General features: G+C 63.2%; 3 protein-coding genes across 7 annotated transcripts in view; 1 reads left to right on the top strand and 2 right to left on the bottom strand.

Annotated features, from left to right (window-relative positions):
- Positions 1–34: 34 nt before the first annotated feature.
- On the bottom strand, positions 35–7,181 carry LOC309601844 (uncharacterized protein). Its single transcript, XM_082335027.1, has 9 exons — positions 6,894–7,181; positions 5,922–5,988; positions 4,407–4,473; positions 2,947–4,058; positions 2,314–2,506; positions 1,490–1,645; positions 918–981; positions 454–601; positions 35–366 (listed from the first exon to the last, which is right to left on the bottom strand). Exons 1-9 carry the CDS (start codon positions 7,105–7,107, stop codon positions 123–125), a joined length of 2,265 nt encoding a protein of 754 aa, XP_082191153.1. The 5' UTR covers positions 7,108–7,181; the 3' UTR covers positions 35–122.
- A 1,403-nt stretch (positions 7,182–8,584) lies between these two features.
- On the bottom strand, positions 8,585–9,926 carry LOC309601562 (interleukin-1 beta-like; the record flags this gene model as incomplete). The annotated part of the gene is made up of 6 exons (XM_082334626.1): positions 9,830–9,926; positions 9,688–9,736; positions 9,410–9,599; positions 9,132–9,302; positions 8,878–9,023; positions 8,585–8,791 (listed from the first exon to the last, which is right to left on the bottom strand). The coding sequence occupies exons 1-6, from the start codon at positions 9,868–9,870 to the stop codon at positions 8,585–8,587; spliced, it is 804 nt and encodes a 267-aa protein (XP_082190752.1). The 5' UTR covers positions 9,871–9,926.
- Positions 9,927–12,053: 2,127 nt separating this feature from the next.
- LOC309601871 (2-oxoglutarate dehydrogenase complex component E1) overlaps positions 12,054–13,013 on the top strand; it is a 35,865-nt gene continuing 34,905 nt past the window's right edge. For 4 of the 5 annotated variants that reach the window (XM_082335099.1, XM_082335096.1, XM_082335100.1 and 1 more), the window contains exon 1: positions 12,054–12,139. The gene's annotated coding sequence lies outside the window, so the exon portion shown is untranslated. The remainder of the gene's footprint in view (positions 12,140–13,013) is intronic. The other variant, XM_082335097.1, reaches the window with a different exon arrangement.

Here is a 13,013-nt window from a genome sequence, read left to right as displayed (position 1 = left end):
TTTGAAACAGGCTTATTATGTGCCACCCCTACATATTTACATCTGAGAGGCAACAAGGAGTCAGTGGAGCGCGTGCAAGGCGGCATGGGGGAGCGAGCAGCCTGCGCCCCGCCGGGGATCCCTCAGCAGCGCTCCGGGGGATACAAACTCAAACCCTCCAGCTCTGCCACCTCCGGCAAAGCCTTGTTTTTCCGGAAGAAGAACTGAGTCTCCTCCTCAGCATCCAGGATTTCACTGAGGGACGACACCACAGGGTCGTGGTCCTTCAGCATCCCTGGGTAGCGGCTCCCAGCCCGCTCTATCCGCAGCGAGCGCCGCACTGGCGTCAGGAATTTCAGGTCCTGCCTTTCCAGCAACTCCCTTTCTCTGCGGGGAGGACAAGAGCCTTCAGGTAAATCCTTGCTGGCAGGGGCAGAGGGTGCTCGCTGCCAGGAGCGGGCAGCTCAGCCTTACCTGGTTGCAGACGTCACTTGTAACTTGATTGAGACGGGCAGGCTCGTCCCGGACCTCCCGGCCAGGCAGGGAGTCGCTGCTGCGTGCTGCGTCTCACTCGGGCAAGGCGCCGTGGGCTCCCAAGGAACGGGCTGCTCGGCCTTTTCCCCTGATGGGAGAGGGAAAGGGCGGCGCGGCTGAAGAGGGGGCAGAGCGCGGCAGCTGGGGAGGGGTTACAGCACTGCGGCGCTCCGGACACGGGCGAGGGCACCTTGCTGCGGTGATGGCCGGGACCGTGCCCAGCCCTGGCAGGGGAATCTTGCCCCATTTTTGAGGTCAGGATTCTGGACTTCTCCATCAAAGTCAACAGGGACATGGGGCGCTGGAACAGACCGCAATCCACGCAGCTTCCCTGCCTGCAGCGGCAGGGAACACCAGCCTGCCCACGCTCTGGCCTGCCAGCCAACCCCCCCCCCCCAAGTTACCTTCTGATGTTTGGTCTGCAGCCTTCAAAATATCAAGGACAACTTCTCTGAGCTCCTGGAGCGGCTGCAAGAAAAGCAGAACGTGGGTCAAGGCAGGCCTGACTCGGGAACGGAGACTGGAGTTACAAGTGAATAGGAGAAAAGGCTTTTGCTGCATCGCGACACCCCGTGCTGGAGATGGCGGCAAAAGGCTGCAGATTTCCCTTCTCCAAGTGCGATCTGTCGGCACGCAGGCACGGCTGGGCAGGCATCTAAATCCCACCAGATGCCGCAGTTAGGCCGCCCAGACCGGCACAGAGCTGCCATCGCTTCCAGCCACGGCTCCGACACGGCGCAGGGCGCGCGTCCTCCCCTGGCCCCGTTCCTGCCCGCGCGGCGCTGCCCGCTTGGCTGGTTAAAGCCAAAGCTGTTCCTGTGGGACACAACGGGACCGGCAGCTCTAAAGGGCTTTTTCACCAGCGACTAGCGCTGCTAAACTCATCCCAAAATCCGATCCCTGGATCTTGAGGAAACCTGCTGGCGCAGGGGCAGGGAATACAGGGAGCTGCCGAAGAGAAGCGCGCCTCGCTCACCACAGCGCCAGCGCAGACTGCTGCTTTGTACAACCCCGCCACGTCAAAAGGGCCGCTCTGGGCGAGGAGTTTCGCTTTGCAGATCCAGAACTTGGCAAATTTCTCCGCCTGGGGCACGCGGGACAGGACCGCAGAGAGCTCCTCTTCCTGGACACCCTGCGAGAAGGACAAGGTGCCGGGGAAAGGTGTCAATCGCAAGGGCCAGCGGCGTGCGCTGGGGGAGCTGCCAATGCGTAACCGCTCTCCCAGCGCTCTCTAGGAAAAGGAGCCTCTGAAGAGGCTGGTTTTTGCAACTCTCCTACACGACCGTGGACAGATAACCGCTTTCCTGCCTCTATTTTCCCCGTGGTGAAACGGGTCGAGTATTTCAGAGGGATGTCAAGGGATAGGCTCTTCAGCACTGGTGCTAACGGAGCCCCTAAACCCCGGAGCAGGGCCAGCGGTCAGCATTGCGAGGCGATGCTGTGCGGTCCACTGGGGACGTATCTCAGGCTGGCGCAATCAGCCAGGGCTGCTGCCGCAGACATTACTGCTGCAGCCTGCACTGCCGGGTACCAGGACGCCGGCAATGACGCAGGCAAGCCCCGTGGCTGGCCATCGCTCCGTTTTCCCTGTGAATGCATCCCATGCCTTTGGCCTATCCGTAACTCTGCGAGTGCTTTTACTTTTCCTACGCGTGATGATATCCCGCTGGCAGCTGCAGCCAAGTGAGCAAGAACGCTTGCTCCAAACCCCGCTGTGCTGCTGGGGGGATGTGGCCCTCCTCTCCCGGGATGCTCCAGGAGAAGAGGAGCCCGTTCGAGCAGCTCTTTTCCCATTCCCACCTCCTCAATGAGCTTCAGGCACTCGGTTAATACGTTGTTGATATGCTCCAGGCAGAGCTGCTCTGGTTTCTCTTGCTTTTCTTTCTGCTTGACATTTGTCTGGGACAGCTTCACTGGCTTTTTCTGAAGCAGCGTCATAGGCGGCCGCTTGTACGTCTTGCCTTTGGACGCCAACCACTCCTCCAGCTGTTTCCTGCCAAAGGACCGAGGGATCGCCGTTACCACCCCAGCAGCGCGCCAGCACTTGCCAGGCTGCTGTTTTCCCTTGGAATCTGCCTCTGGCCCACGTCAGCTGCTCAGGAAGAACCGGTACCTCTATCCTAAAAATGCATCCGAGCTCTAGGCTGGGAAAGGAAAAACCTCTCAAGCTTAAGCGTGCCTTGAAGATAAAACAGGAGAGCGGCCGCACGCTCTCCTCCCGCTAGCTGAATCGGCGGGAGAGGAACCCAGGGTACCACCACATCTCCTCCCCACCCTCCTCTTGCCTGGGGCATCAACCTCCAGACAGATGCTCACTGATAAGGGGACTTTGGACCCCATTTTCAGCAGGTTGGCACTGGTTCACCCTGTTAAACACTTTAAACTCTGCTGTCCCCTGGAGGCGAGACAGAGTCGGCCAAAGCTGCTACTTACTTACGATCCGCAGCCGTCGGGGTCTTGGGAACACGCCTAGCCTGTAGGCCACTTGCCCCTGGTTTAAGCCTCTCTCTCCTACTCCTAAAATCGCTCTCAATTGCTTGAGCTTTGGAGCCGTGTACGCGGCGAGGCTGGTTTTGGGGGACTGTCACTCGGGACGCTGCCGCGCGTCCGGGAGGCACCACCTTCGCGTCCTTCCTACCCGCCTCCCCTTTAGCCACGGGCCCTTGCCGCTGCACCGTGCCGCCCGGTTTCAGGCTGGGTTTCGGGTTTGTGGTCCCCTGGGGCCTGCTGGAGGCCGGGGGCTTTGCGGGAGGTCTCTGCAGCTGGGGGGGTCTGCCGTGGGGCTTAAGACCTCCTGCTGGAAGCATGCCGAGCGGCTTTTCTATCGTTTTCCTTGCCATATTAGTTTTTTCCTGGTTTGCCCCTGGTTTTTTATGTAGCAAATTAGTAGAACCAGTAATTAACTGAGGGTGCTGCAGCGGCTGAGTTTTGACGCTTGGTTTTTGAGGTGCGCTCTTTGAGCCTGGCAGGGTTTTCCTGAATTTATCCTGAATCGGCTCTTCCTTAGCCTGGTGGCTATTAGTTCTGTCCTTTGGGCCCATGACAGTTCTTGACACCGTGGCTGAGCTTTGCCCGTGAGCCAAGGCTCTCTTGTTCCCGAGACTGTTTCCATCAGGCGGCTGAACTCTCTTCAGCCCAGGGTGCGTAGAGGCTTGTGCTCGGACGTTTTCTTTGTCCTGCAGACCCTCATTTAGGGAGCAAGGTGCCCCAGGAGAGGGGTGATCGCTTCCAGTCCGAGGTGCTGCTGCGCCGACGGTCTCCCGTGCAGGCTTCTTGCTCCTTTCTGGATCGAGGTGGCCGGAGTTGGACGTTGGGAGCCTCCCTCTGGGCTGCGCAGAGTGGCTCCTGCTTGGCACAAGCCCCTGGGGAAGCTTTGCGCTCTGCCTCGGCGGCTCTGGACGCACCACCGCTGCTCTCTGGGATGCATTTGAAGACTTCTGCTGAGCAGCGTGGCCAGCGTGCTGCGTGGGTTTGGCACCAAGCTTGCCATCCCTCTGAGCTCCCTTCACCATGTTTCTGACAACATCCTTCTTGTTCCTGTCGACCTGGAGAGACAAAGCGAACCTCAGCCCCGAGCAGAGCCCGGCTTGGTCAGACGCCGGCAGCTCGCTCCTGCCCCAGCCGGGCTAGCCCAGGGGACATCCGCGCGAAGGCCTGCGCTGGCAAAGCAGCTGGCAAGAGAGCAGTAGCGCAATGCCCGCCCACGCGTGGGCAGAGGATGAGTCTCCCACGCCAAGTCCCTCTGAAAAATAATTAGTTGCCAGCTATTTGGCAATCTGTTGACTGCACCCCGTCGGGGTCAGGCACTTGCTGCCCTGATCTGGGTACCCGGTCCTGCCCAGACCCACTTCAAGCACGACATACAAAACTAGACTCAAAAGATTTCTACTTACGCGCTCCAGTTTAGAAACTGGTTCTAGGGGTGGATTCAGGCGATTCGTCCGGTCCTTTAGAAAGGGTCTGTAGGAAGTGGAACAAGATATTGGGTTATTTAGCAGCTGTTGCAGGAAAGGTGACATATCTAAAACGCTGATGGGTATCTCAGTCACAGCAGCTTACGAGAAGCTTTGGAAATCAAAAAGCTGCCAAGGAAGTACCACATGATATTAATTGCTTTTCTTTTGCGTGGCAACAGAAAAGCAACACAACGCATTGACATCCAAGGCTGTCACAAAACTTAAGGCTTCCAGTGACACCCAGAGTAACCAGGGTGGTTCCTGCAGGCGGGGGTTTGCTCTGCCACGGCGAGCCGCAGCGCTGCGGTGGCCGATTGACGAGCCCCTCGGCTGCCCAGGCACAGGCAGCGAAGCGGGGAGGTGGGGCGGCAGCCCTGGCTGTCGGCTCCCCGTCCTCTCCTCCTCCTCCTCCTCCCTGAACTGGAGCCCTCTGACAGCAGCCAGCTGCGGGCTTCTCCCACCCCTCTGCTCTGGAGCTAGCAGCTCAGCCGTTAGGGAAGATTACTGCCTGTGCAGATATTTTTCTGTAATGAAAGAGCCCGGAGAGGTAGCGTATTGTCCTCTATTCTATATAAGTGGTGTACTACGCCCTGAAGAAAGATCATGAATCTTCTCTCCTCGTTTCTGTTACATTAGTGGCATTTTCTGGAGCCTGGCACCAGTTTGCTTTCTGCTCTCTGATCCTGCTTCCCTTTATCTTCTCCCCACGGAGAAGTTTTATGGCTTCCTTTGCACTACAATGTCATGAGAAATACTCGCTGCAGCGGGGAGTCTTTCACGTGTTCAGGTTTGCCAAGCACATCAGCGGTTTCAGTTGAAGACTTTGCAGGAAGGTGCCTCGCTACCCATCTGCTGCGCTCGCGGCAGCGTATCTGCATGCAGCCCGGCTCCGGGGAACCGAGCAGGGCGGCGAAGGGGTCCCAGAGCCAGGTAACTCATTTAGCAGGTGATTGTATCTGTTTCCTTTGAAACGCGCTGAAAATGCCCCTTCCTAATCTTAACCTGTCCCAGAGGGCCACTGAAAGCTGCCATTAAAAAGCAGCAGTAAGACTTGAAACACCCTTTCTTCAAGACCCAGTTACCAAGCCGAGTTGCCAGCAAAAAGTCCTGTTCAGACCCAAGAGCTGAGCTGAGAAAGTTTCATGGAGACTCAGAAAATACCCAGAAGAGACAATGTCAACCAGCAGGAACCATCAGCACTCAAACCATCCCTTTGCCCCTGCTGCCAGTAACGCTATGGAGTGCTGTGGGGCAGAGCCATCCCCGGTCGCTGCCCCGACAGCGAGGCGCTGGGAGGAGGCGATTCTCCATACGCTAGCGAGCCGCTGCGGAGGGAAGGCAGAGACTGGCAAGCCGGGAAGGCAGCTTTGCTTCAGGGAATCACCGAGTGATTTGGGTCGGAAGGGAGCTTCACAGGTCACCCAGTCCAAGCCCAGCGTTCTCCTGACTTACTTTGCACTCTGACATTTCAGCTTTTCTTTGGCTGCTAGGTACTCCTGGAGCCGTCTTCTCTGCTCTTCTGCAAAGAGATGGTAGGAAAATGCAGCGCGTGCACCACAGCCTCGGTATTTGGTGCGCCGATAAGGATGGATTTCTTTGACGTTCACAGCATTACCGTGCAGGTCCCCGTGCTCCCCGCCCAGGCCTGGCAATGCTGTTCCCAGAAATTCCCAGAGCGTTTCCACACGTGCGATGCTGCCCAGGGGCTGGTCGGCACGTAAAGACCAGAGCTCCCTGATGCTCGCGGCGTGATGCCACCCAAAACCTCGGTTGTATGGGGCTTAGTCAATTTGCAGAAGGAAAGGGGAGATGCTGCCGATGACCCTCCGTACCCCGTCAGCCTGCACCCCGCTGTGGCCGAGCCCTCTGCTAGCAGGGGCGGGTGGGAAGAGCGAGGAGCAGCTCCAGGGGGGAGGCAGGGCGTACCTCTGCCACCCCCAGTTTGGCTGAGGGCTGCGGTACCGGGGCATCTTACGGCAGGGAGACCCCGGCCAGGCTGGAGCCCAGCGTCGCCCCGGCCCCAGGGCCTCTCCCCCGCCCCCCCAGCTGATGCCCCCTGCCCCCTAAGCCACCCCCTTCCCCTGGCGCTGCCCCCCAAGGCTCCCACAGACCCCCAGGGGCAGCCTGGCACCCCCGGTCTCTCCGGCACCCCAAGCCGCACCCCAAGCCCCTCCGCGCCGCCTGGCCTCCCAAACCACGTCGATGCGCCCATTTCACAGGTGCGCGACACCCTCGCCCCCAGCGCGCCCCGATGGTCCTCCCGCGGCCCCAGCAGCCACCCAGCCCCTCCCTGCCCCTCACCACCGCCCACCCCGGATCCCCCCGATCACCCCCCGTTCCACGGGGCACTCGCCATCGCCTCTCTCCCCGCAGGTCCCGGTCCCCCGGAGCCCCCCGGAGCCCCCCGGAGCCCCGGCCCCTCACCCTGCGCGGCCGCCGCTGCCCGCTCCATGCCGGGCGCTGGCCCCCGCGCGGCCACGGGCCCGCCGCCGCCAACCGCCGCGCCGCCTGCAGCGGCCACCGCCTTCTTCAAACCGACCAATGGGAAGCGAGAAACCGGCGGGGCGTGCGGGAGGGGAGAGCCGTGATTGGCTAGCGGCGGGCGAGGGGGCGGTGACACCCGGGCCGGGCCGCTCATAACCCGCCCCGCGCCGCGGCCGGGCGGATCCCAGCCGACCCCGGGCCGCGTCCCCTCTCCCCTCCCCTCGTCTCCCTCTCCCCCCCCTCGTCTCCCTCTCCCCCCCCCCTCGTCTCCCTCTCCCCCCCCCCCCCGTCTCCCTCTCCCCCCCCCCTCGTCTCCCTCTCCCCCCCCCCCGTCTCCCTCTCCCCCCCCCCCTCGTCTCCCTCTCCCCCCCCCCCTCGTCTCCCTCTCCCCCCCCCCCGTCTCCCTCTCCCCCTCCTTTTCTTTTTCCCCTTCCTTTTCTTTTTCCCCTTCCTTTTCTTTTTCCCCTTCCCCGGGCGTCGCGTTTGAGCGCGCCCCGTGGGCAGCGGGTCCCTGGCCGTTGTCCCTGGGACTACGGGGGCTTCATCCTGCTCCCATCCCCGCCCTCCAGCTCGGGTACCCCGAGGGCCGCTGCTCTGACCGTTAAAGACTGCGGCAAAGGTGGCGTTAAGAGCCTCAGCCGTTCCCTCCCGCCTTTCCCCTGCTCCTTAGCCCTCTTTTTCTCGCTAATGTATTTGTAGAAGCGTTTTTTGCTGCCTTTACAGCCGGTTTAAGTCCCCGCTGGGCTTTGGCCGCTCTGATCCTCTCCCTCGTCACCTCGCGGCCCTCCCGCGCTGGCGCCTTGCCGGAGACACCGGGCCGTGCTCCGGCCGCCGCGCCCACGGTCGGTGGTGGCCCCGTCCCCCGTGGGACGCCCTCCCCAGCCGCCCCCCGCTCACCCTGCTCTGAGTGGATCGGTAATAAATTAAACTAATTTCCCCAAGGCGAGTCTGTCCTGCCCGTGACGCTAACTGGTGAGTGATCTCTCCCTGCCCTTATCGCCACCCAGGAGCCATTCGTTGCGTTTTCTCTCCGCTGCCCAGCAGAGGAGGGGAGCGGTAGCGTGGCTTTGGTGGGCACCTCGTGTCCAGCCAGGGTCAGCCTGCCGCAGGCGGGGACGGGGTGGCGGAGGGTCCCGCGTGGGGCCGGCCGAGCCAGGGTGGCCCCTGGGCCATAGGGTCACCCCCACCCCCTGGGCTTTGTGCCCAGACCTGGAGACCCCCCCAAAAGCAGCTGAAAGAGTGGGATTTTCCCATTCGTAAACCACTCTCACATCATTTAACCCCTGTGAGAGCAACAAGCTGAGCGATGCCATCCCGGGAAACCTTTTGTTTCCACCTCCATCACCAACAAATACCCCCATTCTCAATAACAAAACCACAATATTTCCAATAAAATTTATATAAGTTAAAAGCAAGGGGCGGACGCAATAAATAAGTATAAAAGCACTGGACAGACACAATAAACATGTCCAAAGTAGGGTGACTCGGGCCCACGGGGCCCAGAGCTGCTATTTCACATGAAATAGATGGGGAGGACAGGGGTCCCAGCTGGGGGGTTTGTACTCGGTACATACAGCCTGAAAACCGGCCACTGCCGGTTGGGTTGGGTGCAGGGGCTCCTCAGTGCCCGCTCAGCTCAGCTCGTAGGTGGCGATGTTGACCTGGTCGGGCTGGTTGGTGATGCCGACGGGCTGGCGGGGCTGCAGGGAGGTGCAGATGAACCAGCCGGGGAAGGCGGCCGACTCAAAGCGGGTGGTCTTATCGTTCGGGCTGTCTAGGCGGTAGAAGATGAAGCGGGTCAGCTCCGTGCTCTCGATGTCCCTCCTGATGTCAGCTTCCTACAACCAGAGGGGTAAAACAGGGTTCAGGGTGGGATGGAGCCCCCAGCCCCAGGGGGGATGGACCCAGCGGGCTCCCCGCTCACCTCCAGCTGCAGCACAGGCTTGGCGCCGCTCATCACGCACGACATGTAGAGTTGGTAGCCCTTGATGCCCAATGCCACTGGCATCCGCCCGGTCCCCAGGCCGCCCTGCGATGACCGGGGACGGTACAGAGCGATGTTGAGTTTCACTGCAGAGAGAAGGGACGGGTTAACGGTGGTCTCGGGGCTGTGGGGTGGCTCCCAGGTGGTCTCGGGGTTGGGGACGGGGACATTGGGTCGGGACCGGGTCCCCTCACCTTTCCGCCCAGCAGAGGGTCCCTGCAGGTGCAGGGCCACCAGCTGGGTGGGCGACTCCAGCACGAAGCACTTCTTGTCGATGTCGAGGATGTCGAAGGACTGGGAGCGGGTGTAGCGGTAGACAGGCGCCCCAGCGTAGCTGCCCTCGATCCACTGGAAGGAGATGGGCTCTGCGGGGAGGGAGACGGTCAGGGGGATGCTGCTGCACCCGGGCCCAAGAGCATCCCCCAAGAGCATCCCCTGGCTGGGGTGACACCCCCGACACCACCCCCCATACCGAAAATATCATCCAGGAAGCCACCAAGGTCACTGTCGGCAAAGTCCTTGTGCGCCGGCCGCTTCAGGAGCTTGGTCACAGCCACCACAAGGACGGCAGCCTGGCGAAAGGTCCTGACAGGGTGCCCCTGGTTCACCGTCACCTGGATGTCCACCCCGGGTGATGTCACCTCCAAGTCCAGGTGGGGTTTCTGGGGAGGAAAGGGGACGTGGGGTGAGAGCCCGGCTTCCCCATTGGAGACCCCATGGAGGTCTCGCCGTTCCCACCACCCGTGTTACCTTCTGCGGGCAGAGGCAGTCGGGGTCATAAAATGTCTCCTCGTTCAGGCTGAAAGGCAAAGGGAGGTGGTGAAGCCAGGGCCACCATGGCACCAGGGCGGGATCATGTCCCCAGCGTACCTTCCGGCACGGCCACGCTTACCTGCTGCTCTCCAGTGTGTCCAAATCGGGGACGAACGCCATCTCCACTGCTGATTGCAAAAATCTGGGCAGAGACTTGCTGGTACCTGTCGAGTGCCGCGGCGCTTGGCTGCCTGCTCCTGCCTGTCCTGCCTGCAGCGTCTCTTGGGTGCTCTGCGGCGTCGGCGCAGCGGGTTTTCAAGGGCTGCTGGAAGGAAGCGCCGTCAGAGCGGGATTTCCACCTTTCGCAATGCCCGGGTTTGCCCAATTTCCCCGGTGAGACTGGGGAGGCTGGGGGCCTGGCTGCCCGCGGGCAGCGCCGCGGGGCTGAGCGAGGGCGCGTGTGCAGGGCGGAGCGGGCGGGATGCTGCGGGGTTGCTGCGCAGGGCGGAGAGCAGGGCGATGCTCCAGGGCCGGCACGTGGGGCAGAGAGCAGGGGCCACGTTTGGGGTCGGTGCTTGCGTGCCGGCCCTTGGCAGCCGGGCTGACCCAGCAGGGATTGCCCCAGCCCCATCCCGCTGATGACGCCCAACCTCGTCAGGGCCGGGGACCGCAGCTGCCCCGGAAGGGGCCGGTGGCGCAAACGCTGCTGCTCCGCCATTTCCCCATGGCTTCCTCCTGCGCTGCCCGGGCCCATGGCACCGTGGCCAGCAGAGCCCCTTCCGTCACCTCACTGTAGTCAGTACGCTGGAACTGATAGAAGCGGGCTAATGAGGAACTTCTAATTAGGAAGAAGAAACAAAAGACTGGTAGAGAGGAGTCTCCAGGTCCTGGGGCTGAGAAGCTGCCACCCAAGGATTAAGTCACCGGAGACACCTGGCCTGAGAGAAGAAACTGGAGGACACCATAAAGCAGTCAAGCAAGGAAATACCAAGATAAACACGAGAAAACAAGGCTGCCGATAAAGCCGAAGTGAGAATCACTTGAACCATAAGTGAACGATCCCGATTAATATAGCAAAAACCACACCTCTGGCAATGAAGCCCCTGGCAAAGCAAAGACCCCTACCCACTGAGCGTGCGCTGTAAATTTAAAACATGCTGTACCCTTAAGCGGAGACGAGGCTTGTGAGAACGAGTAGAAGCAAGGATGAATATGTGGAACGGCAGAACACCGAGAACAGCTACTATGAATGTATAAAACGTCACCGCACGCTAACCAAGGTGCGCTGGCTTTGTGGGGTTACCGCCTGTCTCTGCACAGACATGGAAGGAATCCACACCTCGACTCTGTGTGTCACTCGGCTTTTTGCACACCAGGTGAAAGAACCCTGCTTTTTTGGGGGGACAAAACCACCGCCCCAGTATCAGAGGGCGCAGGACCCCGCTGTCCCTTCGGTCCGTTGTGCCCGCCCACGCCACCCTGGGGACACGGCCCCTGGGGACACGGTGCCTCTGGGGACAGTCCTTGTCGCCGTCCCGCTGCCTGGGCCGGGGACGTGAGTGGCCGGGCTTGCGTGGCCGCGGGCTGTTGGGGTGTTTTCCTGGTGCCCGTTTCACTTCCCGAAAGCGCCATCCGGCCCCGCGGGGCTCCGCGGCTCGGAGCTGCCGTGGCCGTGACTCACCCGGCAGGAAACTGCCAGCAGCCCCAAAACTCCCCGGGCCCCTCCTGCCTGCGCCCCTCCTGCCTGCGCCCCCGGCCAGCCCCACCTGTCCCCCACGCTGGAGGGTCCTCCAATCCGTGGGGGGTCCTCAGGCCCTGGCGGGGGGCCCCAGGCCATAGTGAGGGTCCCTAGGCCATGGTGGGGTCCCCAGGCCCTGGAGGGGGTCCCCAGGTGATGGAAGAGGTCCCCAGACTACAGTCGTGGTCCCTGGGCTATGATGGGGTCCCCAGGCCATGGTGGGGGTCCCCAGGCCATACCAAGTGTCCCCAGGCCAGGGTGGGGGTCCCCATGTTGGAGGTCCCCAGGCCATGGCGGGGTCTCTAGGCCAGGGTGGGGGTCCCCATGGTGGGGGTCCCCAGGCCAGGGTGAGGGTCCCCAGGCCGTGGCGGGGTCTCCAGGCCAGGGTGGGGGTCCCCATGGTGAGGGTCCCCAGGCCGTGGTGGCCGTGGCGCCGAGGCCCGAGGCGGGGGCGGCGGCTGGTCACCATGGCGACCGCCCCACCCTGGTCCCCCCGCCCAAGCCCCGCCCCTGGAGCCCCCCTGTCCGGCGCGCGGAGGCGGTGGCGCAGGCGCCTTGGGAAGGGCTCGGGGGGGCGTGGCGGCAGGCGAGGGGGGCGTGGCGACGCGGTGACGCAGCGTGCGGGGCGGGGCGGCGCGGGGCGGGGCGGCAGCCGGCGGTTGGGGGCCGCTGTCAGAGCCGGGGCCGGGAGCGGGGCGGACGGACGTGCCGGTAGGTGCCGCGGCGGGGCCGGCCCGGGCGGCGGGGCAGCGCCGGGCTGCAGCGGGGCGGGCCGGGGCGAGGGCCGGGGCCGGGAGGGCGGGGGTCGCGCCGGGCTGGGGGGGCCGCGGCCGCTCCCCGGTGTCCTTGGCGCCGCCGCCCGGGCGCCTCGGGGCGGGGGGGGGTGGGCGGGATCGCTGCTAGAAGGGCAGCGCGGCGCGGCCAATGGGAGGGCGGCTCGGCGCCTGGCGCCGCTCCTATAGGCGGCGAGGGGCGCGAAGCCCGGGCGGCGGCGGCGGGCGCTGATTGGCGGCTGCGGAGCGGGGGCGGGCCCGGCGGGCTGGGGGTGCCGCGCCCCCTTCCCGCGCCCGCCCGCACGTGGGGACCCCCGGGACCCCCGGTCCCGCCGCGGGGCCGCGCCCAGGGTGCCCCGGTCCGCCCCGCCCGGCGGGTGGGTCCCCCGCTCCGACCCGGCGGGGCCTCCCGGGGCGGCCCAGGAGGGCTCGGACGGGCGGGGGGTTTCGACGGTGCACCCCCCCCCCCCCCCCCGGAGAGGGTCAGCGGCTGCCTCCGGCTGCCCCGGGGCCCTCGGCTGCCCCGGGCCCGGAGGCGCCTGGCGCTGGAGCTGCTGGGCCGGGAGCCCGCGGCCCTGGGATGGCCCGGGCCCCGCTGCCTCCTTTAACGGTGAATTTTGCTGATTTTAACCGCCCCCCCTCCGCCACCCCCCCAAAACCCCCAAAAACCAGCGCAGCTCCCAGCTAACTGCCTTCTGGGGCAGGTGTTGTGGATTCCGGCTGCCAGAGCTCAAATTTAGTGCCTTAATCTGCTTAACGGTACACTCTTGCCTGCCCCAGCCGTTAATCTGTTATGAATATTGCTGTTCGAC

This window comes from Platalea leucorodia (assembly GCF_965183815.1).
Source record: "Platalea leucorodia genome assembly, chromosome: W".
Classification (NCBI taxonomy): Eukaryota; Metazoa; Chordata; class Aves; order Pelecaniformes; family Threskiornithidae; genus Platalea; species Platalea leucorodia.
Note: the sequence above shows the minus strand (reverse complement) of the source record. Positions and strands in the feature narration are given on the sequence as shown.

Excerpts from the sequence above, each read along its gene's own strand:
- LOC309601844 (XM_082335027.1), bottom strand. The coding sequence starts at position 7,107 with ATGAGCGGCCCGGCCCGGGTGTCACCGCCCCCTCGCCCGCCGCTAGCC. Across the intron at positions 1,646-2,313 it reads GCCTGAAGCTCATTGAGGAG|GGTGTCCAGGAAGAGGAGCT; the intron begins GTGGGAATGGGA and ends TCCTTCTCGCAG. Across the intron at positions 982-1,489 it reads CAGTCTGCGCTGGCGCTGTG|CCGCTCCAGGAGCTCAGAGA; the intron begins GTGAGCGAGGCG and ends CTTTTCTTGCAG.